General features: G+C 38.6%; 1 protein-coding gene across 1 annotated transcript in view; it reads left to right on the top strand.

Annotated features, from left to right (window-relative positions):
- Nucleotides 1-24,903, top strand: part of TRIM24 (tripartite motif containing 24) — a 56,433-nt gene that overhangs the window by 5,365 nt on the left and 26,165 nt on the right. Inside the window, exon 2 of the mRNA XM_054386558.1 lies at nt 21,645-21,763. Coding sequence (XP_054242533.1) covers nt 21,645-21,763 — 119 coding nt within the window. The remainder of the gene's footprint in view (nt 1-21,644; nt 21,764-24,903) is intronic.

The raw sequence follows: 24,903 nt of genomic DNA, 5'->3' as shown, positions 1-24,903 counted from the left end.
AATAGTTAGGATCCTTATTAATTAGTTTGAAGGATGTAATGGCTTCATTTGAACTTTCTTACAGTGAAGATCTATTTTTCTTTCAGATGTGGCTAGTCCAAGAAGACTTAAGATTTTATGTTTTTCTAATATGCTTGCCACATCTGATTATTTCCATTTCATCTTTGATGCTGATGCTTGCTTCAAGTGAATTATCTCAGTCTTTACCATTACAGAGTCCACTTGTACCTATATGGTTGCATCTGTGTCTCTTTTCCCAAATCTTATTTTTGCTCAGGTGTCATCAAGAACTGAATTGTTTAACCTGAAACTTAAGAAGATCTCAGAAAATGTGAAAATAATACATATAGTAGGAATATATATAGGAAAGCTATGCCTGGTTTTCATCCTGGTTTTGATTTGGGCTTGCTTTGAATTGAAAACCCCCACAGCCCCAGAGATAGCATATGTGATAAGCATTTAGCATTGTTACAGGTGAAATGTGAATTAATTTTTCGATAGCCTGTCATGGACAATCCTCCTGGCTGAAGTAATGAAACTAGGAGAACATTAAAATATTCATCAGTAAACGATGTAGAAAAGATTTTTTTAAATTATTATTATGTTTATAAGAATGCCTTTCTTTTAGAAGGTATGCTCTCAAGGTATATGTGATGGGATATGGTGCGAATTGTACAAGTGTAGTTTGAAATAGAGGATATTTTTGCCAAAAATGCTTGCATTCTTTTCTACCAGGAATTCCCCTAAAATACATAGATGTATCTCTGCATCCTTTAATAAGAGCAACAGCTACATGATGCTGAAAGAAACTTTAATCATGTTTGCTCCAATATATTATTATAAGCATATGTTTATTAGCTTATGTATGTCTACAGCTAGTATATAGAAAGTGATATACTAAAATGCTGAAGCCACCAGAAATATCAAATGAGTGTTAAAACAACTGCAGTGACACAGTTTAGTTTGAATTGGAAGCATTTTAGAAGTTAGGCTGTAGAAGTTATCAAAATAGTTGAATTTAAATAGTAATTTAAAGCCTGGGATGCCAACCTATCCCTGTTCCGATACAATATCAGTTTATAATGTCTCTGGTAACTGATTGATTCTTTTAATAATGGAAAGGAATCTTACACTACAAGGTAACAAGAGAGAAAATTAGTAGTAATGTATTAAAAATTCTTAGATGTGTATCTATCTGAAAGTATATTTGGGTGTTTCAATGGATGTGATAGAAATATCTCTTAGAAAATGTATTGTCTGAGGAGCACAGGAACATAATGGTGCATATGTTCATTAAGAGGCAAACTGAGGAAGCAGTGTGCTTTGTGGGCAAGCTCATTCGTAGAAGAAACGTACTGAAGAGCTAGTCAGCTTTGAGGTTGGCCTGCTGGCTTACACGAGTACTACAAAGTGGCCATTTTCACTCAACTTCTCCCAGTTTGTTACATTTGAGAAAGGAGTTTTCTTGAAATTCTTGATTCTGAACATAGTGTTGTTAAAGAAGCTGGTCTTCTGTACAGGAAAAGCTTTATGCCAGGGTTGTGTGAGTTTATGTTAAGATGCTGTAGGTGGTATTTCCATATAATTTAGTGGAATTTCCCAGTACCAGCAAACTTGTGAAACTGGTATTTTACTCATTATACCTAATTTAAAAACGGGACAGGGGAAAACAAAAAATAATGTAAAGTGAATTTTAGTGACTGTTTCAGTATGAGTAACTGACTGTTTATATGTTATTTCTGAAATGGGAAATGTAGACTTTTTTAAAACACGATTTTATTTTTTGAAAAGAAAATGACAAAAAGATTAAATAATACAGTAGTATCACTGATTTTTAACAATAATATGTTGGTCAGGCAGGCTTCTTCAGGTATATATGGCTCTGTAGTATCCAACTGATTTGTGAACAGCAGCAAAATCTACTGTTCTTATTATCTCATTTCACTTTTATCTGCTGTAACAGTTTGTTTTTCTTTTTTTTTCCCTGGCTAATGTAAAGGCTGCAAAAAAATTGTTTTCATAGCAAAATTCCAGTGACGCTACTTAAAACTTACCCCAGCAATTAGGTTGCTGTGGAGTCATTTACTGTTTAAACTATGAACTTGCAGCTCAAACATTTTGAAGACATCCGTGTCATAGTTGAACTAAGTATCCAGAGAGAGTATGTAAAAACAAACGTTTACCATCAAAGAAAACATGAAACAGTTGTATAACTAAAAGTAACTAAGAAAATCACTCCGTTCTTAACAAGAAATAGTCTTGTGAAGTCAGGTATGAAACCAAAAGTAGACTAAAAGAATGTTCCTAATTACTTGATACTGTCTCTACAGTTCAAGTAAAGGTTTACTTGAAGCTTTTATGTGGGATAAAATTGTGTATTGCCTTGCATACATTACTAACTTGTTTAACATTAGTGCTCTGTCATAAGCTTTCTACTTATTTTTGAAGTTTATCAGCAGGCTGAGATAAAAAGGAAGACAGCAAGCAAAGCTCAGTTGCTTGAAATGCACTTAGGAATTTTGAGGGTGCTTAGTTAAAAAAAAAAAAATCTGCAGTTCAGTGCTAAACGCTTCATAGGTGGGACTACATGGACAAGAGAACAGAACGATTTGCCTTCTTACTGGAGAAGGATTCCTGCTTTTGATTAATAAGCAAGTTGCCACAGGCAACTTTTCTTTTTAAATGGTGAGTTCCCTCAGTCCCTGAACTGAACATAGTGCTGTTTGAATAAAACAAGACTGTAACTGAATGCCCTTTGAACTAAAATTATTACTTAGTTTGAAAAGTGACTGTGTATTTTCCCAGAGAGTTTATGTATCTGTCTGTACTGCACATAGTAAAAAAAGATTCAACTGTTTTTCATAAATATTGACTTGCAAAAACCCTATGTATTTTCTAAGTTGTCTGCTTGAGTTTAGAAAGCATGTAGCAATCTTAAACATTCACTTAATCTGCTTCATTCATTTCTAGGCATCTGCTCTGGAATCACAATGTAGATTAGCATGTGCAGAGTTGAAGTTTTTTGAACTAATGCTGCAAGCCAGCCTAACAGAAATTGGTGTTAAGCTTTGGCTGCTGCTGAACTTAATACACCAGGATATTTGCTAATGCTAGTTAGGGGAGGGAACTCTTACTGCTGTGCAGGGAATGAGTAGGTGGGAAGAAGGAGAGGTAAAGAGCTGCAGCAATCTGCTGAGGCTGGAGAATAAGGCCTCTTAAAGTGGGAGCAAGGTTCTGATTTTAAATGCAAGGTTCTAATTGTAAATGCAAGGCACAGTGCCTTGATAGAACAGCATAGCACCAACAGGTCTGTTACTAGGAATGAGCAGTATGCAAGATTGGCCTGATCAGCAAAAGTGTGAACTGAAACATACTTTTTTTTCAAACTGGACTCTGCTTTTAAATGAATAAGCTACTTGCTGCAGTGATGTAGGAGTGTAAATTGCATGCCCTTATAGTTGCTTTAGAGAAAAGTGGAAGTAGTTTTGAATCAGCTTTACCTCTTGGAAAACTACTGACTTGTACCAGTTTCAACAGTTTTCAAGTAAAAGCTGAAATTCATAGCACTGCCCATCTCCAAAGTGATAAATTAAGGTAGTGGGCAGTGGATCAGAAAAGCTGAAGATTATAAAGACAAGTCTGTTTAGCATACAAGCTTGCTTGAATGAGTACAGAGCTGTGTAATGTCTGATAGAAGGATCTCAGTAATAGCTAAACGTCCTGGGAACTCTGAAATTCTGGAGGTGACATACTTCAGTGTTAGATTTAGTTGTAGCTATTTTGAATGTTTACAGGGTCCCGGTGTTTATTTTTACCTTTGCTTGCTTAAGCAGTTGGTTTTTAGCTCTTGGTTCTGTTCCTTACTTGTTTTTATCTTGTTTAGGGGTCTTCCAACACACAGTAGGAACTATTGTTCTCAATTGGTTTTAGACTATGAATGGTTGATCTTGCCAGCTACAGACTGCTTGGCCTTCAATACTCCTGTTTTTCTTTTCCCACTGCTAGCAGTGAGAAGGGACTATGAGGCTGTAACTCACTGGCTAACATATGTTTGAAACTACCAAAATAATATCAATTACTTTGATTGTTTATTTTAATAAAATGCTAAGGCAACTTGGTCTCCTTTGAGAAGCTCTACTGTTCCTCAGCCCCTTCATTATGTAAGAAATGTAAATTGCTGTGCATGGTCTACCTGAATATAAGTCCAGATATGCTAGCAACTCTTTCTTCAAATACTACCCTGCAGATTGCAAAACAAAATGGTTATTCCCTGCTTCATTGCAAAGGCAGTCCAGTGTTATGGAAGAGTGTTCAGAAGAGCCTGGGATGGAGCATAGGTTGAGGACCTCTAGTCTTCCCCCAACTAGCAGTGAAGAGCAAACAAAAAACCTCCTTAGTAATGGAGTCTTAGTTTATGTTTGTCTTAACTCTTTGTTGCAAGAGTGACTTAAAATAATTCATAATTCTAAAAGTATTTGTTGTACAGGCTTTAGGACTGGCACCATGAGTAAAACTGTGTGTATCTTGGTCAGCTGAGTTGATGCAATTCCAAACTGGAAGACAGTATTCTGTTGCCTTTTTCATCTCAGAAATGGCATTATAGCTTTGACCAGATACAATTTAGAAACAGCAATAGCTATGGTACCTTGTATGTCTTCTAGACTATTACCATAACTGTTTGAACTCTGGGGCCAAAGATCTCTTCAAAGGAATCATGCTAGAAACTGCTTTGTATATGGGTGTCCAAAATGGATCAAACCAACAGTCCTGTTCCCTTGATTCCCCCCTTTGTGCAAGAGCTGAATGTAGTCTGGATTCTTTAAGAAGCTAAATGCTAACTGTAGAAGGGAATAGATTTAAGGTTTCTAGGTATGTGCTTTCAGCTGCTCATGACCTCTGTATAGCCCCAACCCAAGATCACGAATGTGGTCACCCGAGAGCTTGCTTGCTTTGTAGAGTAAAAGTTTTACTTGTTAGACTACTGAACTATAGAAAAAAATGAGACAGGTGGAACATTGAAGAATAACCATTGTCTGTGGCCATTGAGCTCTCACTCGACTTAACGAGTATGCAGTTTTGGAAGGTCAAGAAAGAAAGAAAGAAGTTGTTTCGAAACCTGACAAGAAAGAAGAACAAATGAGAACAGACTGAATGTTTATGAAATTCTGTCAAAAGTTCTAAGAATTCCGAAGATTATGTATGCTCTGATAGAATCATATAGAGAGAGATAGTTGTACTCTGATTCTTGATCACTCTCTGAGGAGGTGACCCAACGCTGCTGTTCCTGCTAACCCCTCACAATGAAGTGCTGTTCAGAGTAACCCATCAGAGTTCAAGTCTCGTTTCAGGGTACAGCGGGAAGCTGCCTCTTTCGTTTTTTGCTTCACTAATCTTGCATCCTTTCAAAGTCCATTTAGCAACAGTATTATTGTATTGCCTTCCAATCTGGTTGCATTTATTGTGTGGGTTTTTTTTTTTTTCCTTTTTCCCTTTTCCTTTTTCCCAGTTCCATTGGGATGAGATCAGATTTAATAAAGTTTTCTTTGGCTACCTTCTGACTGATTTATATTATTGAGAACATAGTGTAGGTGCTTTAAGCTGCAGTATGTCTGACTTCAAACCTTGCCAGAATACATGCTTTTCTGCCTTCAAGTTGTAGTTTTTTTTTCTTTTTTTTTATTTGTCATTATGCCAGCCAGGATAGGTTAAGAACTGCAGTGCCATGGCTGAAGCCTTGTGAGTATTCCTTAAAAATAAAGTAGTTCATTCCCAAACTGGTATTGGAGGCAAATTGTAATAATTCCATCACTTTATTACTAAAAGTAGTATATGATCTATCCTTTCAGCAGTATGGTACAAGAAGGTGGAAATAAATCAAGTGAACCTAAAGGACAATTAAATGACACCTATGAAGACCAGTTTTGGTAGGACAGTCATTACCCTGGGCTTCACTTCTAGTTCAGTGTCATGCTGGGAAAGCATCTTTGAAAGATCTCTTCTCTGTTTTAGGAAAATGATGGGGGGGAAGACCAGAAGAAGTGAATGTGGGTGTTCACATCAGCTGACAGGGTCTGGCTCATGGTTCAGTTATCTACTGCATGTTATAGCAATAGAGTACCAGGAGATATCAATGGGAACACAAGTAGTATATCACTGCTGCCTTGGTAACCTGCTGCTTTTTGAGAGCTATTAGGGCAGCAATTTGAAATTCTTATGTGATCAATCAGTGCATATCTTCAACTCAGAGGGAATAAATTTTATTAGTTACATTTAGTATTTTTAATATTAATGCGGTGTCAGAGTAGAAGGAACAATGCTGCTTCTTAACACTGTTTCTTGGAGGTTGCAATGTTAGACCTCCACAAGACTTATACATATACTGCTCCAGCTTTGTGGTCATAGTTATGTAGTAAGTGGCAAGAGCTGGTCACTTCACTTTTTGAACCCTTACAACAGTGCTGTGGAATACTGGGTACAGAAGAGAGGAATATAAAGCAAGTTGGCTTTTTATTCCTGTACATCTACACCTGAAACTGCAAGGCTTGTAACTTGCAGATAACTTGGAAGATATTATCTCCTCTAATTGCTGGTTTTAGAATATTGGAGAGATTCTTGCAATTGAACTCGATGCCCAAAAGTGGGTAAGAGTATTTTAGCTACTGGAAAAAAAAAGATGTTTTTAAGGTGCAATTAATCTGACCAACTGCTGCTTTAGCATGACACATCTCGTTACCTAACCCAGATGTTCAGAAATTCATTGAATGGTTTGGGACTTTAAAGATCATCTAGTTCCAATCCCCCTGCCATGTGGATGCCTCCCATGAGAGCAGGTCACTCAAGGCTTCATCCAACCTGGCCTTGAATACCTGCAGGGAGGGGGCACCCGTTACCTCCCTGGGCAACCTGTTCCAGTGTCAAGAATCAAGAAGGTTGGAAGAGACCTCAAAGATCATAGAGTCAAACCTGTCACCCTACACCTCATGACTATCTAAACCATGGCACCAAGTGCCACGTCCAATCCCCTCTTGAACACCTCCAGGGATGGTGACTCCACCACCTCCCTGGGCAGCCCATTCCAATGGCCAACCACTCTCTCTGTGAAGAACTTTCTCCTCACCTCCAGCCTAAACCTCCCCTGGTGCAGCTTGAGACTGTGTCCTCTTGTTCTGGTGCTGGTTGCCTGGGAGAAGAGACCAACCCCCTCCTGGCTACAACCTCCCTTCAGGTAGTTGTAGACAGCAATGAGGTCTCCCCTGAGCCTCCTCTTCTCCAGGCTCAGGGGAGTCCCAGCTCCCTCAGCCTCTCCTCATAGGGCTTGTGCTCAAGGCCTCTCCCCAGCCTCCTTGCCCTTCTCTGGACATGCTCCAGCACCACCCTTGCTGTAAAGAAGTCTTACCTAATAGCTCGTCTGCCCTCCTCAAGCTTTAATCCATCCTCTTTCATCCTATCATTACAAATCCTTGTAAAAAGTCACTTCCTGGCTTTCTTGTAGGCCCCCTTCAGGTACTAGAATGCTGCTCTACAGTCTCCCTGGAGCCTTTTCTTCTCCAGGCTGAACAGCTGCAACTCTCAGAGCCTGTCCCCATAGGGGAGGTGCTCCCTCCATCTGATCATCTTCACAGCCCTCCTATGGATCCACTCAAGCAGTTCTATGTCCTTCTTATGTTGGGAGCACCAGAACTGGATGGAGTACTCCAGGTGGGGTCTCATGAGAGCAGACGGGGAGGATCACCTCCCTTGTCTTGCTGGCCACACTTCTTGTGATGCAGTCCAGGATATAGTTGGCCTTCTGGGCTGAAAGTGCACACTGCTGGCTCCAGAGGAGATTTTTGTCAAGTGATGTCTCCAAGTCCTCCTCCTTGAGACTGCTCTCAAACCATTCCTCACCCAGCCTATATTTGTACTTGGGATTTCCCCAACCCATATGTAGGACCTTGCGCTTGGCCTTGTTGAATTTCATGAGGGTGGCTTAGACCTGCCTCTGAAGCCTGTCCAAATCTCTCTGGATGGCATTTCTTCCCTCCAGCATGTCAGCTGCAACACACAGCTTGGTGTCATCTACAAACTCGCGGAGAGTGCATTCAGTTCCACTGTCCATATCGCTGATGAAGATGTTGAACAGCACTGCGCCCAGTACTGACCCACGAGGGGTGCCTCTTGTCACTGTCATACCTTTTGGACATTGAGCTATTGACCACAAGTCTCTTGAGTGCAGCCATCCATCCAGTTCTTTATCTAGCGAGTAGTCCACCCGTGAAGTTGTTGGTTGAGTATGAAGGGAATTTCATGTAAATCAACTCGGATGAATCCTGCTGAAGGCATTAACATTTGACAACTTTGCAAAGAAACTTTGTCATCTTTCAAGTAAAAAGTTGAACTTTATGGAGTTACTTAGGCATAATAAATCAGTATTATCTCTGATCATAGATGCAAAAATTCTGCATGTGACAAGCTTTAGTATTAAACAGCTTTTGAATATAACAAATGGTCAGACCGGATTTGGGAATCTCAGGATTGTTTGCTCAAATAATTACTTGAGTCTTTATTACAATAATGTCTTGCAGAGCACTCAGACATATCTGATAGAAACTGCAGGAAATAAGAAATGTTTTTATTTCTTGTTGATTTATTGGAGTGTGAATTTTCATCAAATGTTTCATGTCTTGTATTGTCTTGGTCAACAGCAAGCTTTAAAAAAGCCCAACAAACTGATGTAGAAATCCTCTAAGTATTACCAGATTAACAATGAAAGTGTTTTTTGTATTACAGTCCTAATTTCAGCACATTAAAAGTGTCTCAATAAATACTCCAAATTTACTGATAAATACACATTAAATTCCTTTCTCATTGTTGGGGACCTAAGTCCTGGGCATTGTACTTGTTTTGTGAAGGTGCTATTATGGGATTGTCATTGAAGAATATATTGATGAGATACTAATTAACAACAACAAAAAAAGTAGTTAAAAAAAATCAGCCTGCCCTTTCTTTCCACCTCCTCACCAAACAAAATGACCCAAACAAAAGCAGAATCCATCATTCTAAATGAGCCTTTTATTTCTATTTACATGTGCACATCCATTCCCTGCATAGACAGTTTACAGTTAAAGTTGATGGAGTCTTCCATTCTATTTGCTACATCACTGTAATCTGTGTTTTGTGATAGCTTGAAAGAAATGTAATAGGGGTATTCAAGTCCATCCACAAGGAGACCTTTCAAATGGATGTCTATATAGCAGAACACAGATGTATGCAGCAAGTGCAAGCACTGTTCTTAAAATTAGTGCCTCTGAATATTGACACAAGTGATTTTTAACCAAGCTTTCCTTTACAGTTACAGACTGCAGTTTGTTTGGGTACTACATAAGAGATATTCTCTGTGCCTTAGTTGTGTTTCTGCCAGGAATTTGAAATTGCAATAGCAAAGGTATGTGGAATAAAATACACAGTAAGTTGAGATTTAGCTTTCCAAACTTGACTATCTTCTGCCACTTCTGAATTTCTGGGATGTCTTGTGTTCAGAAAAGGTCTGGCAGATGTGCTACACAATCCACAGGAGACCTATTTCCTTCTGGAACAGTAGTTGGAAGCCAGGTGGGATATCCTGCTCAAATTAGGTATATCTGTTTAGGCACCTGAATTGCTCCCCTTAGTTTAGTGGCTTGAAAAATGAGAGTCAAGAGGCTAGTTTCCCAGGTCCTGATAGATAGTTTCTAGCTATTAAGTGATGGCCATATTGAGAATGGGAGGAGGTTTGTGAAAGAGCACTTGAAGAGAGGGAATAACACATAAGCTAGCCAAAGGCCTTGAATTGTGTTAGCATGCCTGTTTTGGATGAGATTTCTCCTGACAGACTTTTACTAAAGCTCGTTACCTACTGTTCCCCCTGCTGCTTCCAACTTGATTATTTCCTCAGTGTGATCCGGATTCTTCAAGTTCTTTTTTTGAGGCTTTTTTACTTTCACATCTGCTCAGTGTTGATGGGAACATTATGGTGTGTGGGGCCAAACACCAGAAGAAGTGGTGAAGCAATGAAGAGTGTCACATTGGAGTATATTTATAATCTTTTCAGCAAAGGATTACAAAGAAACCATTCCTTCAGTGTCTTCCAGAAGGGTTTGATTCTTTGGCTTCTCGCTCTAACTGCCCAAATGATAAGTTAATTACCAAAAATTATAGTGAATAAAAAAGTGGGTAATAGATACATTGTACTGCAACTACTGAACTGTCAGCTGGTAGTAGGTGAGAACTCTAAAAGATGAAGACCAGAGTATGAAATTCCTAGCTACAACAAAATTATTTCTAGCTGTGTCGTGTTCATGACTCTTAAGGCAGAGTTTATCTCCTTACCTGAAATTCTGGAATACCTCTTCCCACCCCCCTTTTTTTTTTTAATCTTATCCCAGTGATCTTTTCTAAAGTAATAATAACAACATGCTACCATGGTGCTGCTGTTCATGGAGAAAGGTATTAATTTCCTTGTTCCAGAAACATGTGAATAGAATGGACTTGAGTACTGTTGGCAAGACCCTAGAGCATCTGCAAAATGGTATTTCAGTAAAATGTGTGACTCTCGGTAGCATGAAACCCACTTTCAAAATGTTTGGAACTTGAAAAATTAAATTTATAGGCTGAAGAGAAAGATGCAAGAACATCACTGAATCTTAAAAATCAGTGCATCTTGTATGCTTGAATTCATTACGTATAAGTTGAAAATACTTGACAATCTCAGGACCTGAAAGAGTGTATTTCAATTTTGATGAAAGAAATGCTCACGATAATTGCTGTAATTATTGGCAGCTTCTGCATCGACACTTAAACCTGTTCGTTGCAAGACAGGTCTTTTTATTTATTATCCTGTACTTTTAATATTGTATATCCTACAATAGCAGTGTTTCCAGAATTGTGGTGTTGAAGAAAATACATTGGACTGCGTTAGATGTCAACATAAACTCTCCCTTCAGAACTGGCTGGAAAATTTACAGTTTATGAAGTCTGATGTTTGAAGTGCTTGAAGATTCGGCACGTATAGCAAAAACAAGGAACCATTTCACAGAGCAGCTGAAATATTTTAATTCAGCTCTGCAGTGCTTTCCAAGAAAGTCAATGCAGTGCAGCATAAAAACTGGCCTGTAACACTCCTCCAGAGGGGGGATTACAGCCAGTAGTATTTTTCTGGTTTTCATCTGTTTATGTTTTAAAGGTTGGTAAATCAAGCATTCAAGTTTTAATAAACTTATCCACTAGATTCATGGCTGCTTTGAATGTTTGTATTTTGGCTGTAAGTGCCAGTTTCCCCTTGATGTGCTTGCTTGGTGGTTTAACCTATCTCCCCTCCACTAGCAGCAGCAGGCTCTCAGAACTAGATAGGAGCAGCTTTTTCTGGAACAAACTGGTTTGAGGAAGTTGCCAATTTCGCAGCACCAGTTTTGACTTAATAAGAGTAATTACCACTTTCCTCACTTCTCAAAATTGATTCAGCTGTTATGGCATATGATATCATCTCTCAGATTAAGTCTTCTAAGCGTTTGCTTTTAACAGAAAAACGTGACCTGCGTAAATCTAACCAGTTTACCCTCAAACCCATGCTTTTTAATGAAAAACCTTGCAAGTATTAATGGTGTCTGTATACACACAGAGAGAAAAGATTCTGTAGCTCACAACTGAAATGCCCTAATTTTCTATGTAGTTATGCTAAAATGATTCTAAAATTCTGGGATAGTTTTCAGTCTCTGACATAATTTCTATTAATGTTAACTAACCTGTCCATCTGTAAAAAAACAAAACAAAAAAACCAAAACCAAACACTGTGTGACTTGCTTTTAGTATTTTTTTGTTCTGAAATCAATATAGTTAATATTTCAAACAAGACATCTATAAAACCAAGGAACATTGCTGTACACAAGCCTAATTATTCTGTAATGACTATGTCATTTTAGGTAAAATTAGTTACAAGTTGCTTCCAAGCACTCTATTTAATAAAGAGAGCTCTCTTTCACAAAACTATTGTTTCATTGACTGATCTGTACTGAGAAAAGGGAACCCTTAGGCCCTCCTTTTTTAGTAAAGCACTTTGCATCAACAAAAATGCCCTGTTCCGTCTACAAATGATTATCTCCCCAATGGCTTCATTACATTGGCTCTGAAACCTGTTTGCTACAGTGAAAAGACGCAAATGAGCTGAAACTGGGGCAGGCCGGAGTAGTCTCCTCCCATTGTGTCAGGATGCTTCAGTTGTCTGGAATGTACTCCCAGGAAATTGAGAACTGAGTTGGAAATAATACAATAGATGCCTTAAATCCATTCTGCTGAATGGCTTGGAGATGGCATTGCTATGGATGCAGTGTGTAACTTGTGAAGAAGAGTAAGAATGTGTTGTGGTTTCTCCTACCTGTCAGTGACAGGGACTTTGGGATTGAATGTACCTCAGGAAGTTTGTGTGCTGGGGTAGGCATGCTGGAGGGATGGGATGCCATTCAAACGGACCATGACAGGCTTGAGAGGTGAGCCATTGCCCACCTCTTGAAGTTCAACAAAGCACCTGGATTGCACCTGAGTTGGAGCAACCCTAAGTGCATACAGAGGCTGGGCAGAGAATGGATAGAGAGCAGCTGTGAGGAGGAGGACTTGGGAGTGCTAGCTCAACATGAGCTGTCAGTGTGTGCTTGCAGCCCAGAAAACCAATATGGTATCTTGGGCTGCATCAAAAGAAATGTGGCCAGCCGGCCAAGGGAGGTGATTTTTCCACTTCCACTCTCCTGAAACCCTGCCTGGAATACTGTGTCTAGCTCTGGGGTCTCCAACAGAAGAAGGACGTGAAACCATTAGAGCAGGTCCAGAGGAGGGCCACAAAGACTATTAGAGGGGCGGAGCACCTCTTCTGTGAAGACAGGCTGGGAGATTTGGGGTTGTTCAGGCTGGAGAAGAGAAGGTGCCAGGGAGTCCTTATAGCAGCATTTCAGGAGGGCCTACAGGATAGCTGGAGAAAGACTTTGTAGCAGGCATGTAGTGACAGGACAAGGGCTAATGGCTTCAAACTGGAAGAAGCTAGATTTAGATAGACATCAGGAAGAAATTCTTCCCCATGAGGGTGGTGAGGCACTAGAACAGGTTGCCCAAAGAAGTTGTGGAGGCTCCAACCTTGCAAGTGTTCAAAGCCAGGCTGGATGGGGCCTGGTCTAGCAGGAGGTGTCCCTGTCCATAGCATGGAGGTTGGAACTAGGTCTGTTTCAATCCAAACCATTCTATGATTCTATATCTAAAATGCAGGCTTGAATGCCTTCCTTGAAGAGGCATATGTGCTGTGAGCCTGTAGCTAGTGAATACTGGTTTTGTGTCTCTATTGACACAATCCCATTTAATCTTATTCCCTAGTCCAGCTCATCGCATGGCAACATAAATCTTTGTGTTGGCATGGGATAGCATTGAATGTTAGCAATGTGACTTCCAAGTCTGGTTCAAGCAAATTCTGAATGTAAGGTTCCACAGCTGCTTGAGTTTTACATGAATGGATGCTGCTGCTGGAAACGGTGGCGGTCTTCCCATTAATTCCTTCTATTTGAGACCCATGTGCTTTTGATCTAGTTCACTGTACAGCTGCATGAACAACTATCCTGGCCAAAGGAGCACATGGGAATGTAGGATCTTATCATTTCCCATTCACACAATCGCGATGGTGATCATGGAACTCCTCCCAAGTGGAGTAATATGTTTTTACCTGCCTATTGGAGCACTCTGGAAATGCTTGTCCCATTTTTAAAAAAGAAAAATCTTACGGTATTAGTTTGACAAAAATAAATCCTGACACTTGAGAACATTATTCATGGGAGCATGAACAAACAAGTAAGTATACCTTCAGAATCTTGCTTATTGCAATGATTTCAGGTTAGACACTAACAGTTCCAAATGGACACACTGGGAATACTTACCTGCTCAGTGGGTAAAGCTCACTCAGTGTGCTGCCTGCCTGGACTTTGGTTCTTCCTCAGATAGGAAAAAAATTGAAGTCTCTCTTCCTTCTTGATAAACAACAGATCTCTTTAGTTTGTACCTTTGAATGAAGATACTTGAGTAATAATCAGCTACTAAAAGACAGCAAACTATGCAATTCTTGCTTGGATTTTTAAAACGAGAGTGTTCTCACTGAAAGGCATGCTAATGCATATTATCCCTTGTAGTGTTGCACTTTGGAATATGCAATAAGTGCTGAGACTACAGAGGAACTTTAGCTTTCTGACAATACAGGGGAGGTTTTTGGTGCACTTCTCAGATGTTTATTTGGTTCATGTCCACTAAACCTTTCAGTGCTTCAGGCCAAGTATACTGACATTTTCAATTATTTAACTGAGGTTTTAAGTTTTTCTTGCTTCTCTTGCACTCTGCATTTGCCTTGTTGTAATGGATACTACAGGGTTGGAATCAGCAGGCTGCACTTGATGTGAATAATACAGATGATGGTTAGAATCAGAAAACAGGTTTCTTGTTACCACAAGTGAAAACAAGGCTCTGTAAGAATGAATATTCTAAACTGGAAGGAAGGATGGGGAATCAGCCATCAGGCAACAGACTGAAGCTTAATAAAAGGTTGAGAGGAAGCAGAGTTGGAAACAAACAGGCAGTTGAGAAAGGTTCCTGAATATCCCTGTATAACTAATCCTGTAGCTGCTCTAGTGTGCTGGAGACAGTGGTGTTTGTTGCCTTTAAACTGCGGGATGTAGATTATGGAAGTGATGCCACTTCAGACAGTTTTAGGAAAATGTAAGGTCACCTTTGCCCTGGGTAGCTTGATACCTCAACTTGTTTCCTCTTGTAAGTAATACTAGATCGGTTTTTCCCAGACATTCCTTATATCTCTAGAGGGTAGTACAACATCAGGCATTCTGAAATGGAAATTATGTTAAAAATACGAAGTGTCAAGTCTTTAATTCTGGCAATTTGCTGTCATGCCAGAGCTTCTTTTGGAAAATTTTCAGGAAGGAAAATCACTTTTTTCGCTAAAATATAACTTGATCTTGGAAGCCTCTTAACTCTGTGGCTAAAATCACATACAAATATCCCAAAGGTCTTTGAAGCTGACTGAGTCAAGAATTAATTGAGCATCAGAACAGTAATGGGGAATTATAGGAATTATATCACAAATTTAATCAGAATAATGGTAGAGCTTCACCATCCAGGAATGCTGAACGTGAATAACATTGGCTAAAATGCTAACCTACTCTGATGCCATTTCTGATGCTGCTGCATTATAATTGCTCTGTAAGTAAATGTTTATTTGTTTATTGAAAGATCCTGGTGTTTTGTTGTTTTTTTTGGTTTTTTTTTTTTTTTTTTGTGAAAATACTAGGTATAGGCTGGCTTTGTAATGTATTTGGAGAATATATTCTTGGTGTATAGCAGATATCAATTGCAGAAAATAATTTTCCAGTTGGTGAAATTTTATCATTATCTCACAGTGTATGGGTTAATAATGATCTGTGCTACAGCTTTCCGGATTTTTCTCTTTTGTCCTCGTTCCTTTTAACAATACTGGGTATTTTGAGGTGGGGGGAAGGGATGAATGGCAACATAGTTCAGGGATTTATTTTATTTTTTTTTTTAAAGCAATAATGTAGTTCTTGTTTTGATGACATAGTTTGCTTTTCCTGTGGTTTCTTTAGAGGATGATTTATTTTCCTTACCTAGCTGTATAATGAAAAATCAAATAAATGGTTTTTAACATTTTGCTGCTCAGAATTTGAGTCTTCTTGAACAGACCGTAGCATAATAGCTAGTGTTCCCAGCCTCGAAAGCATGAAGTAGATTGTGGCACAATTCAGGAAGCAGGTGTCTTGAAAGAAGAGGAAGGAAGTGTTGGCCATAAGATGAAGTATAGTTAGAAAGCTACTTCATGTCTGCTTCCAAACCACAGCATTAAAAAAAAAAAAAAAGGGAAAGAAAAGAAAAAAGTTAGATTTATTGTAGCATTAGGAAAATTGGGACAGTGCCTTGCGTAACGGTTTAATGGGGGAAGTGTTACCTAATTTAGGAACTGCATTCTATGCACACTTAAGGAACAGTTTTTTTAAATGTAATTGAATATTTAAGAGAAAAAAATATGTAAGACTGAACATGAAAAGCAAATACATACATGGAATGTAGTAAGAAAATGTTGGGGCTATAGTAACTTGCCTTTGTATTGCATTCCTTCTTCCTGTATGTTACTGTACTGATGAAATGACAAGCAGGAATGTCTTCAGAAAATATTCTCCTTTTTGGTTGTTCAAAAAAGTTAAGAGTTAATTGCTTGCTACAGCACCTGTTGGATGGTTACCAAGAAGCTTGTGTGTGTTCTCCTATGTTTGCTTCAGCCATCTGTCTTAATGCTATTTAAACCAGCCTCACTCTTAATGTACCAAAAGAAGTCAAACTCTTCTATCAGGTCTATTAGTAGCCTGGGGAGAGCAGTAATCCTTAGTGTGCAGTGTCATGTTTTATTACTACCATCAAATCTAGGAGGGGATACTTGTCCATGGTTTGAGTTAAGCCTCTGTACTGGAAAACTGGATGAGGAAAAAAAAGGGTTTGAACCCATGTCTGCGATTCCTTTATCAAATTGTAACTGTACATACAAAATCTAATGATTCGAGATAGTAGGAATAATCTATTAATACTGAATTCATTAATACGCTGATATTTTTTGTGCACTTTTCCCATTTATATTGCTGATACCAAAAGACTAGGCTCTAGTATGTGTCCATCTAAGGTTTTCTTCCTACCTTTTAAATAAAATCTCTCTTGATCTACAGTAGTATATGGTGTCACCTAGTAGACTAGTTTGAGGACAATGACACTGTCCCAGTACTGTTCTGAGTCCATTTCACTTGGGACTTCTGTGGTTGGTGATTATTCTAAACTGGATTACACCTCCAAAGTAGGACAGATACTGTAATTAGCATGAGATTATGTATTCTTTAAATCTTTCTAAGGCGCAACAAGACAGAGCACTGTCTTCTCCATTTAAAACCTGCAAGTTGCATGCAAAATAGCATATCTTTCAGATGGACTTCACTTGTCAACTAAGATGGAATTCTAGTTTTAAAACATTTAGCTTAAAAAAACCCCACAGACAACCACAAATAAACAAGCAAAACCCACCCACAAAACAAACAAAACCCAAGCATACAAAAAAACCACCCCACAAACCCACAAAACTCCCAAACCAACCAACCAAAAACCTCAAACAAAAACAACGACAAAAGAACAAACACAGCCCTAGAGCCTTTAAGGTCTGTCAGTGATGGGTTAAACTTGACTGCTGACTGCCAGATGCTCAACATGCTGCTCTCTCCTTCTCAACAGGACAGATAAATACTAGGAGTTCACTGAACAATTATCATAGGCAAAATAGATTGAGCATGGGGAAGATTAATGGCTTGCCAGTCCTTGAGCAATGATCTATCCCTTCTGGACAACTCCCCCAGTTTCTATAGTGAACATGTAATATCCTTCTGGCCAGTTTAGGTCAGCTTTCCTAGCTGTCCCCTGCCAGCTTCCTGTACACTTCCAGCCTTCTTGATGGCAGAGCATGAAAAGCTGAAAAATCTTTGACTTTGTATAAACAGTACTTAACCACACCTAAAAACATCAGTGTCTTATCAACATTCTTAGACTAAATCCAAACACAGCACTGAAGAACATTAACTCTGTCCCAGATGAAACCGAGACAGCTTTCTACAGACTACAGCTTCCTTCAGGGCATTTTCACCTATTTCAGCATGGGGTCCTCCACAACTACAGGGTGGGTATGGCCACAGGCTGCACGTGGGTGATCTCTTCATGGTCTTCATTTGGTGCACTGTTGGAAGAGGAATCTTCACTAGCACCTGGAGCACCTCTTCCTCTCTCCATCTTTCTTCACTGACCAGGGTGTCTGAAAGGCTATTTCTCTCATTTTTCTTAGTTACTCACCTCTGCTGTTGCACAACTTTTTTTTTTTTTTTTAAACCCTTTCTTAGACATGTACACAAAAGCACCATCAGCACTGATGAGTTCAGCTTTGGCCAGTGGTGGCTCTATCTTGGAGCTGTTTGGAATTAGCTTTGTCTGATATGGGAGCAGCCTCTGGACATGCCTGCAGCTCTCCCTCACCCCCCATTACCAAAACCCAGACACAGAAACACAGTGCATCATATTACTGGAACAAATCTTACTTTGAGCATATGAAAAAAAAATTAAAAATTGCATGTCATCTTCAGAAACAGATGCTCAACAAATCCAGTAACATTCCTTCTTATGTTCCCAGTATTTCTTGTTCATAATTTTCTGCAGCCTATAGTTAGCAGGTGTGTGCTCTTAGGATTGTGCTGATGCATTTTGAGCTGTGAGCAGTATAAATAAGATGACCTGACTTAAATCCCATCAGTTCTGCGATAGTTGACAACTGTACAATTTGTGTTTAATGAATGGCTGAAACTTTTGCTTGGTGTGTGTAGTTTTACCATTTTATACAAAAAGCTGCATTCTGTAGCTAGTATTGCAAAGTCAGATTTTACTTGAAAATCACTATTTCAAAAGAAAAATTCAGTACTTAGCTATGACAGATAACCCTGATAACACCATTAGAAATGCTGATGTTGAAACAGAGATATATTCCATGGGCCAATTTGCTAAATTAAAATCTGTGTCTTTATTTGGATATAGTGTTCTTTTTCAAAATTTTAAATGTGTCACTTTTGTATTTATCTATGTTTTCCATTTAATTTCAGAATAGTTACTGCCTCTGTCATCTCATAGGAAGCTCTGAATTCTGGGTTCTTTGTAAACCATGCATTTCTCTCCCAATAACTTAGTGTCTCTCTTCGTTATGTGGGTTCTGGTAAACTCATCGCCATGTTCTGCAGGACTGTGGTGGTTATACAGTGCACTCTACTATACTATTTGTTTACTCATAAGGAGAGCAGGTAGAAATTCCAATGCTGGTGTGTAGTGTATCTGCACAAGAGTGTCTCTTCGGGAGGGCTGAAGTTCTGAAATGAACCTGCATTAGCTGCTTAAGTACTGTTATTTGCCATGAGTCTTTGGTTTCAAATGCCAGACACTTGGGAAAAAAAAATGTATAGGGCACTCTACTTGGGACCTTCCATTTCCCACATAGAGAGGAAAAGACCACACATAGCTTGTATTGTTCAGTATGTTACTCTGAGAGCCTTGGACCTGGAGTTGATAACGACCTGAAAGGAATGCTGCCTGGCTGATTTGTGGTTTACGTGTTGTGACAAAAAGGGCTGTGTTGCCAGCTGTGTACATAACAGTGTAACCTGACTAATGTTACCTGAAGATCTTGATATTGGGGTAATTTCACTGAAATCTGTGGTCCTGAAGTTAATTAAGCTTGGTTTAAAAATGTTTTGTGTAGCAGTCATCTATCCAGGATGACAACAAAAGCAAATTTACCCACACAGAGTTGCAGAGGAAAACCTTGAATTAAGGCTGGACAGCATAAGGAATTCTAGAAAAAGTCTCATGAGGATTTTGAAAGATTTGGGCAGTTCTCCTTTTTTCCTTCTCCCACTGCAGTTTAGAGTTCCTAAGTGATCTCTTAAACTGGTTGTTGGCAGTATTCTGTTGGTGAAGATGCAAATGAAATGTTTTGTTTGTTTCCTGACTTGTCTCCTGCCCTTTCCTTGCCTGCTGTATTTTCAATTCAGGCTGATTTTATAAACAACTCTTAATACAGCTGACTAGTTTCAAAGACAGTGGGTCCAGGTTTAATCTTCAGTGGCAGTGTTGGCCCCTTCCCATCCTTGTGCTGCTTCTCATTTTATTTCAGTGTAAGCAATAGTGCATTTGGCCAGTGAAGCAGGTCAGGGGCTGAAGGTGAAGATTCAAAGAGCAAGAGAAATGCATCCATGTTTGAATTGTTCTGCCAGTCTCGTTCTGTCCCACACCCAAACACATATGAAGACCAACTCAGTTACTTGTGCTGGCCTAAAGAACTGCCCTTTGTCAAGATCAGGAATGAGCAGCAAGGGAAGAGGGTGGTTTGTAATTGGTACTATTGAAAAATGTGAAAAATAGGGTTTTTTTCAGCAATTATGTATTAGGAAATGTGTTCACTCTTGACTATGGTAAATTGATTTGTTTAATACAAGGAGAAATTCAGTGTTTAGAGTTCTGTTTAACTACCTGACATACCAAAATTGGATTTCTTAAGTGTCTTTCATGATAATGATAGTATAAAAAAAAGTTGCACAAGTTTTAGTCAAAATATAGAATGAAGCTGCACAAACACATACGGAAATGCAGACTGGAGAACTGGCAATTATAATAAAACCAAGCTTGTTTGGAAGAGTTAATTTATTAAAACTGGTGGACTTCTGTTGAAGAGCTGCTTTTTAGTAGGTTGGGCAGTTAAATCTCTAGCATGTACAGGAAGAACATTATGAAAAAGTTACCTAAATGTTCTGTGAAGCAGCTAGAGTAAGGAGTTAAGTCTCTGCACTAAGTTAATAGTCTCTGTACTTCTAAATTTGATTGTAAAACAGAAACAGAATTAAGCCTATGCTGGTTTAGTTAAGTATGCAATTGTATACTTGTGTTAAATTCAGAGTGTGAAACGGTGCCTCTGATCTTCTTTAAGACCCTAAAATCATGCCTCCTCTCAAATGTCTAGAATCTGTATCAATTTGGCCTCACAGGACTATTCTGGTGTAGGCTTTGTATGATGACTTCCACATCCTAAGTGATTATTTCAACCTCACTTACTTTCAATTTTTAATTTTTTTTAAAATGGTAATAACTGTAATTTATCAAAGCAGGCTGTTCATGTCAAGTATTTTGGAGACTTTTTCTTGGATGATAGACAGGCTTTAGTGCTGGTAAGCCATTCTGTTTTCTGCAGCTAAGAAAAGCATCTAATGTAAAATGTTTTTACAGATCTTTTTCATTTCAGTCCGGTATACTCACTGTTAAACCCCAAGTTTTGAACTTGACATTATCGTTTTTCTCTTGAGAAAACTTGTTCAGCCCTCTGCATTGTTGGTTCTGAGCTCTTTCTTCAACTAGGAGTGTTAAGTATGTTACTGTCTTGGAATTGTTCCCCAGTGCGTCTAGGAAAGGAGAGAAAGGATCTTGCATATTTATTCTTATGTCTGTCTTTGTTTTCTCATGCTTAGTGTGAAGGTAGTCACGGTACTAATAGTGGCCTGCTCTTCCTCTATACAAGGTGCCAAAATTGGAATTAATTACGTTTCAGTTTCCCATGTTACATAGTTAGAAGTCAGTCATGTCACGCTGCTGGCATGTATGTGCAGGTATGCAGTACCATGAATGTCACTGATTAATACTCCACACTAATAATGTTTACTTTTAATCCATTCTTTAACAACAAATTATCAGCAGGAATACATTCCCTTTAAAGATAAGGAATTATTTATAGGATTGAAACAAAAAGGTGCTTGTCCTTGGTTGAAAGAATAAATAATTAGGGAATAACAGTTAAAGGTTACTTCAGTGATAAATGAGAATTAGCTTCTTTTTACTCACCTTATTGACAGGAAAGTATCAAAGCATCCTTTCAAAGTATTTATCCTTACAAGCTGCCTTTGAAGTTGTTTGATATATTTTAAGCTGTGCAAGCATAATCAGATTTTTTTTTTTTCCCCCCCCAGTCGGTGTTATCCGCTGTCCAATTTGTGGTCAGGAATGTGCAGAGAGACACATCATAGATAATTTTTTTGTGAAGGATACCACAGAGGTTCCCAGTAGCACAGTAGAGAAATCAAATCAGGTAAGTGTATTAACATGTAATGAAGTTAACACCTTTTGGATGTGTATGCATATCCTTGGCGTCTTGCTGTTTGGCCTTTTTGCTGGCCATATGCGGAAGACAACTAAATACTTAGTCATCATTATTCTAGAAAATCAGTTAAAATCAATGTGAAGAAGGTGGTTATCTTATTCGAAACTATTTTTGTTGATATAAAATTGTATAATGATAGCAAAAAAAAAAGTAAGGAATAGGTGTTAGAATGGGAAATTCTCTATTACGGATGGGACACTTGACGCATTCATTGAAGCAGAGACCTCAATAACAGGTCAAGAGAACATCAAGAGCTCTTGATATAAAATGGAATCCTCTAGTTGAATAGACTTTATTTTTCTTACCTCAACAGTGACAGAACATGGCACTAAATAGCTTGAATGCAGTTACCAAGCAAGAGGCTGAAAATTCTAATTGGGGAAGATGGTATGCAGGGGTTATAGGGGTTTCTTGCTTGTCTTATATAGGCTGCCTCTTCCTTTTGCAATCAAATAGTCATCTCATAAAACTAAAACCTGCTTATCTGAAAGAATATTAATAATGTGTTTGCTTATTTGTTGTTGTGGGGTTTTTTTCCTCATGATGTTTTTTTAGGAGGAAAGTCCTAGTGTAGACGGCAGTATAAATGAATAATCACATTTATGTAGGGCCACAATTTAGCAATTTCTGGTATCAAAGTATTGCTTGTCTTCCTTTTTAGATAGTAAAGGACTGTCTCAAGTATCTCTTTGCTCTAAACTTTTCATTAAACTCTAGGAACTTATAAAGAGACTGAATTATTTATAATATATTGCTTCATTCTTCATAATAACAGTGCGTAAAGGTTGCCATGCAAATTTGGTTTGCATTTCAACTCATCCGCTAACATTTGTATGATGTCCTCTTTCTATTGTGAAAATGCATCCTTTTTTGCTTTGCTGTTTCAGGCACCTGTGTCATTAGTTCTTGATCTGTTTGTTTTGGGGGCAGCTTCTTAAGAGGTCCTTTATTTTCTGCTTGTTGAAAAGCATAGTTGAAACTCTTGCTTACTTATATGGATGTGTATGCCTCTCAGGAACAGATGGAAGCACCCAGTCAGTCACATTTTTGGTATTAAAGGCGTAAGTGGTGGTGTCCTCTGTGTAGAAGAGCCATTACCTTATGTCTTGAAAACCATTAAACTGTATTCATCTTATAAGGAATTTTGCAACTGGATTTCTGATAAATGATAGGCCTTACCCGAAACTGAAATTTAGTTAGGAGTCTCCTAAAGTATGTGCAGTGTTCTGTTAATGTAGGACAGTTTGGAGTTTGCTTTTGTTTTGCTTTGGTTTTGTTTGTTTGTTTTGTTGTTCTTGGGGGGTTGGTTTGTTTCTGTTGGTGGCTTTTGTTGTTTTTGTTTTGGGTTTTTTTTTTTGGTTGGTTGGTTTGTTGGGGGTTTTTTTGTTTGTTTGGGGGTGGGGAGGGGTGTTGGTATGTGTTTGGTTTAGTTTGTTTATTTCCCCTAGGTATTGCAGAGAAAACATCAGGAGTTTTGGAGACGGTTGTGAGATTTATAGTTTCTCAATACTCTACCAGGAAGACTGAGCAAAATAATCCCTGTTGCATTGAAAATTTGGTTATAACTATTCTAGTGATTCTAAAATTAGGGAGAAAACCAAGATAACTTTGTAATGCAGAAGCAGTCCTGAATTTTTTTTGGGGGGGGCCTGTGCCATAACCTCTACTGAGTTATATAACAAGTCCTCTAAGATACTGCTTTGGGGAGGGATTGTAGGAGTCCAATTATTATTTCTATGTTTAGTGACAAAGGTTTTTTTTTTTTAATGTCTTCTCCATTCTTTCACACATACCCCCACCCTCCCATTTTTTTCTGCTGTTTTTGAAACTTAAGTGGCATGTTGAGGCCTTTCTGTCTTGCATGTATGTGATGAGTGGAGTGATAATTTGTGTCAATCAGATGATTCTGATTGGGATAAACTCTAAAGCAGAAGCATGGATGGGCTAAATAAGAACATGGAACTAAAAGTGAGACTGGGAACCAGACACAAGAAATTATGGTATATGCTTGTGTAACTTGTGGAAAATGTTCTTTACTATATTGTTTGCTTTGCTATTATTGTTTATATTTTGTTTGCTTTAATGCATTTATGTAGAAGCCTGGATAGGAGACTGAAACATTAGGATAACTAGGGAAGCTAACAGCTTGTGTGAGAAATAGCCTATGTGGCAAAGTATATATGACAGTAACAAGTTACTCAAGGACGTGCAGGAAGAAGAGATGGTTGCAGAGAGTCGGTTGCTGGCAAGAAATATGGGAACAGGAACTGGGAGTAGCACTTATGCCAATGGAGATATTATAGTAGCAATCACAAGGACAGCATGTGTACCCTGTATGTAACCAACTGGTGTGAGACGTGCTGCTGAACCTAAGACCAGCTGAAGAATTACATCACTAAACAACCACCAGGAGGATCACTAGTAAGGAAAGTAAGGAAATGCTAACGCCTATTTTAGAAACTAATTTGATGAAACATGCCTTGTTTTTAGAAAAAGTATGACTGTGTGTTAGGACTAGAGGATTTAAACAGGAACTACATCATGTACAGTGTGAGTGTTGGTGGAGTGCAAACTCCCCACCCACCCAGCGCTGTTTGCTTGCCTTTTATTGCTTTGTATTTGCCCTTTTCAAAATAAAATTTCCTTTTTAATCAAATTTTGTTTTGCTCTGTCATCTATAACAATGTAGAATCCAAAATTCAAGAAGGGTTCCATATATTCTTGAAATTTATCATAATCATGTATAATTGTATGTACTTCAATAGGTCATAGGGTGGAGTATCCACCAAACTCGATATCAGGGTAAATCAGGCACTCCCTTGGAACTGAAGGAGCTGTCTTTTTTTGTTTACCCTTGGATCTTGGTCTGTCAGAGAGAGATTCAGAAAAATTCCACATATTTCAGCAGCTGGTTTGGAATCATTCATTGTTGAGTGGTGTGAGCAGTTGCCTTAAGTTCCCTTCTCAGACTTCCATCTTACTCTTCTATATTTCTTTCTTTCTCTCCGTGACAAAAACTATCAGACTTGGAGTTGACAAACATGTCTGATCCTCAGCTAAGTTCCATG

The sequence above is a fragment of the Indicator indicator genome, chromosome 14 (genome assembly GCF_027791375.1).
Source record: "Indicator indicator isolate 239-I01 chromosome 14, UM_Iind_1.1, whole genome shotgun sequence".
NCBI lineage: Eukaryota > Metazoa > Chordata > Aves > Piciformes > Indicatoridae > Indicator > Indicator indicator.
The sequence above is the reverse complement of the archived record's forward strand: the minus strand, read 5'-3'. Positions and strand labels throughout refer to the sequence as shown.